Source organism: Ctenocephalides felis, unplaced genomic scaffold, assembly GCF_003426905.1.
Source record: "Ctenocephalides felis isolate EL2017-DRISC unplaced genomic scaffold, ASM342690v1 CF-g0.4_SCAFFOLD_03572, whole genome shotgun sequence".
Lineage (NCBI taxonomy): Eukaryota > Metazoa > Arthropoda > Insecta > Siphonaptera > Pulicidae > Ctenocephalides > Ctenocephalides felis.
Genome location: NW_020539726.1, coordinates 20419990 through 20424447, shown reverse-complemented (window position 1 = coordinate 20424447; position 4458 = coordinate 20419990). Strand labels below are relative to the sequence as shown.

General features: G+C 30.9%; 1 protein-coding gene across 1 annotated transcript; it reads left to right on the top strand.

Moving 5' to 3' along the window:
• The first annotated feature begins 654 nt into the window (after nucleotides 1-654).
• Nucleotides 655-2748, top strand: LOC113388205 (zinc finger MYM-type protein 1-like). The gene has a single exon (XM_026625606.1). The coding sequence runs from the start codon at nucleotides 655-657 to the stop codon at nucleotides 2746-2748; it is 2094 nt and encodes a 697-aa protein (XP_026481391.1).
• Nucleotides 2749-4458: the final 1710 nt, after the last annotated feature.

Below are 4458 nucleotides of genomic sequence, written 5' to 3'. Positions count from 1 at the left end.
TTAAAGTCCAACATGAGACAAATAAAAACCATAATAAAGTAATCGTTAAGTATTTCAACACATTCTAAAGAAAAGGATGTTGATTCAATTTAGAACGTAACTACTTCAAGTATACGAAAGGTTTCGATATATTTTGTCACCGAAGTATTGATGGTCGGGTTTGTTTACACTCAATTTGTTTATACTTTTCTTGATGAGGCGTGAGGAATTTCGGATTTGTTATTGTTCTATAAGTGCTTTACTGTAGATACGAGAGATAGGCTTATTAACTGCGTATTCTTAGTATGATTATTCTTTTTAGTTAGTGATTTGTATCGTTAATGTGAGGATGTGATTTTTGAAAGTTAGTAATTGTGAATATATTGTGAAAGTTTATATTGATTTTGAAATGTCTAGCTGCAGAAAATATTTAAGTGGGTGTGAAAACGAAAGAGAAAGAGGGAGATTGAAGAAAAAGATAAAAACTTACCTAAAATTAGTAGCTATTTGAAAAATAAAGACTTAAATAAAGAAAATTTGAGTGAACAGTGCTCCAAAAGTGAAGATTTTAACCTTTCGAAAAGTATATCTGAATTACCAGATGCAGCACCCAACACTAGTGACTATCTAAATTCAGAAACACCGCAGCAAGGTACTAGTAAATTATATTTTTGCATGGAAAAAATAATATCATCGCCATATGTTACCGATAAAGGTAATTTTATAGATCTCAATGATCAAGTGAAAAGGTTCATAATTGAAAACGGACATTGTAGACCTAAGGGCCCTTTCTTAAAAGATAGCGACAATAGATCTTTTTCAGAAAAACATTATTATATTATTTCCAAGTCTGGCGTGAAACTTGAACGTACATGGCTATCATATTCTTTAAAACTTCAAAAGGCATATTGTGAACCGTGCTGGTTATTCGCTAATCGTGCATGTATGCAACTACAAAATGTTTGGATTGAGGGCTTTGATGACTGGAAACATATTGTAGAAGCCATACAAAGGCACGAGATATCGAAAATTCATCTTGATTCTTGCATTACATATCAGCAGTGGCGGTTACATGGAACACTAGATGAAGGGCATGAATCTGCGATCAAAAAAGAAAAATCTTTTTGGCGTCAAGTACTTTTGAGGCTTCTTGATGTTACCTTGACTCTTTCAACCTGTAATTTAGCATTTCGTGGCCATAGAGAAAATGTAGATTCAAGTTCCAAAGGAAACTTTTTGAGTATTATTGAATTATTAGCAAAATATGACCCTATACTACATGAACTAGTAAGTAAGCCAAAGGGCCAAGTAAAGTATTTAAGTTCAATAATACAAAATGAGCTGATATCCGTCCTGACTTTAAAACTACAGAATGCAGCCATAAACGAAATAAATGCCGCACCATTCTATTCTATTATATTCGATACGACTCAAGACATATCAAAAACTGATCAAATGTGTGAACTATACCGTTACTGTATGATCGAAAAAGACGAAAATGGGATCCCAAAAGCACTCGTAATTAAGGAGACATTTTTAGGATTTCATGAAGTTAAGGATCAAACTGCCTTAGGAATGTCGAAGAAAATTATTAAATCTATTACTGATAAAAATATCCCTTTAAATAAGTGTCGAGGGCAGGGATATGATGGTGCTAATACAATGAAAGGGACTTATGGCGGAGTTCAAAAATTAATAAAAGATGTCGAGCCAAATGCCGTATATGTGCACTGTGCTGCTCATAACTTGAATCTAGTACTCAACGATGCAGTGAGAGAGATTATTGATATGCAGTTTTTTTTTGAAACAGTTCAACGAATTTATAATTTTTTTGGTCATAGCATTAAAAGATGGAACATTTTATCAAGTTTAATATCCAATAGCGAAAGTGAAACAGCAGTAACACTCAAAACATTGAACCCTACTAGATGGGCAGGACGTTATGATGCCGTTTTTGCTTTAAAAGTTCGTTTTGTTGAAGTACAAAAAGCACTAGCAAAAACAATCTTATTCAGTTGTAAATCAGATGAAAGAAATGAAGCTGTTTCACTTAAAAAGAAAATCGAAAACTTTAATTTTGTAATGCTACTGGTTTTCCACTGTAAGATCCTACAAGTTATCGATGCAGCATCAAAAGCACTTCAATCTAAAGACGCCGATCTTTCAAATGCCTTAAAACGCTTGAAAATTTGCATGGAAGAGTTGGAAAAGTATCGGCATGACTTTGAAAATTTGAAACTAGAAGCTAATAGCATAGCAGAAAAATGGTCCATCACTCCTGAGTTTTCCAAAACTCGTCAGAGGAAGGTAAAACGCCATTTTGGCGAGCTTTGCGAAGATGAGCGTCTTCAAGATCCGGAAAGTTTGTTCAAAGTGAACATATTTTATCGAGTTTTGGACATCATAATTAACCAACTCAAATCGCGTTTTTATCCAATGAGTGAACTTATTTCAAATTTCAGTATTTTACAGCCTTCAACATTAAAAGCATTAAATGATACTGAAATAATGAAAAAAGCTTTAGAATTTGTTAAGGTGTATAAAAAGGATATATCTGAATCTTTTGCCAAAGAAATTTTTAGTTTTCGATCAACATTCAGAGACGAAATAGAAAAATGTTCCTGTATTAAAGACTTAGCCAATTTATTATTAATTAAAAACCATTTTATGTCCTGCAGCTTTCCCGAGATGTGCACTGCATTATTATTATTTCTTACAATACCTGTGACTACAGCTAGTGCTGAACGGTCATTTTCAAAATTAAAATAATAAAAAACTATTTGAGGAACTCTATGGGACAACACAGATTATCTAACTTGGCTATCTTGTCTATTGAAAATACTATGGCTCGTTCATTAAATTTGATGATGTTATAGACACTTTTGCAGAACAGAAAGCACGAAGAAAAGATTTTAATTAATAAATACCTTATTGAAATTAAATTGTTGTTTTTATTTCATTCTAAATTTATGCATTTTTTAAATAGGTTTGTTCACCAAAAAGGGCCAGCGAGTATATGACGAATATGAAATCTTCAAAAAGTATTAAAAAGGATTAGATTGTTGAGAAAACACGTGAAAAATTGATTGTTAATGTTAGGTTATATAATAATTATTTTTAACCTCAAAGTACTATGTTCTTTCTCTGTTAAATTCAGTCATAAAAAATTCCTTTCTATAGTTCATGTATTACAATGTTTAAACACAAAAAAATTATGTTTGATTTTCAAAACATAGTAGTAATTGTACTTTTAAATTATTAATTTTGGGTTATAATTATTTTTATGTTTGTTGTTTGTACTTATACATTTTAATTTGTTTTAAATTTTTGTATACATACATTTTAAATAATTTCTTGATTTAAAACCATAAACTATGAATAAGTCGAAGTAGATTTACTCATTTTCAATACAATTAATTACAAATCGTGGATATATACAACATTTAAATCAGCACGTTGAAAAGTTTCGATTTTATTTTGATTAAATTAAAATCACTTGATTTTACTGATGGGGGGGCCCCATCAAAATAATTTGCCACGGGCCCCGGATGGCCTAGTTACGCCACTGAGATTCACATTAACTACCCAAAGGATTGAGAAAATTTAGGAAGTGGATATAATCAGAAACCGAAGAAAAAAAGACCAGTCAGCAGATTTATAGTAAGGCGCTTAAAGTTCATAAAGAAAGGTGCGTTAAAGTCCATGTAGTCCATGATAAAGGTAATCAAATGGAAAAAAGTGCAAGAATTTGTAAATATTTAATTTTCAAACATGACTTAGGCTGAGAAGATAGAAAATTTGTACAATGATAGACTTGCCTATCATTTGCATAAATCTAAAAGAAGAGCGATAAAAAACAACTGTCAAAAGTTTCTTCAAAGGCAAAAATGAAGGCAATATTTTTTTTTAAATTACCTTAATTATATGTAAAATATATCTTATTTTATATCTTTATATCTATGAAAAAAAAATCAGTGCCTCGATAGCAATTGCATTAGCTTATATTTGTAACTGTCTCAAATTTTTCATTTGTTAATCGACTTTTACAATAATCTTTGTCAAAATATGTATTTATTTATCAAGAGTAGATTAGTTGTAGCGGAAATAGCTCAGTCAATAAAATGCCCGACTCACGCCTGCGATTCTCGGATTGAACCTTGGAAATGACTTATTCTTTTTCACTTGTACTTATGAGAGTAATATTAGATGAAACTAGCTGTAAGTGGAATTCTGTCTTGAGGCATTTATGGCATCGTGCCTTAAGGCAAATTGCTGGAACTTCCCGTACCGAAATGTTCGAGGAATACTGAATGTTTTCAAATAGATTATTATAAATATTGTAACATTGTCTAATATTTATGAGAATTATATAAACTGAATTGCAGAGTTGAAAATATTTGTAAAGTATATTAGAACTATAGCCAGAATTAAAAATAAATCTGAAATATTTTTGATAAAACTAAAAAAAAAAAAAAAAAA

What these genes read in the sequence shown, in the direction of transcription:
- LOC113388205 (XM_026625606.1), top strand. Translation starts at nt 655, where the DNA reads ATGGAAAAAATAATATCATCGCCATATGTTACCGATAAAGGTAATTTT.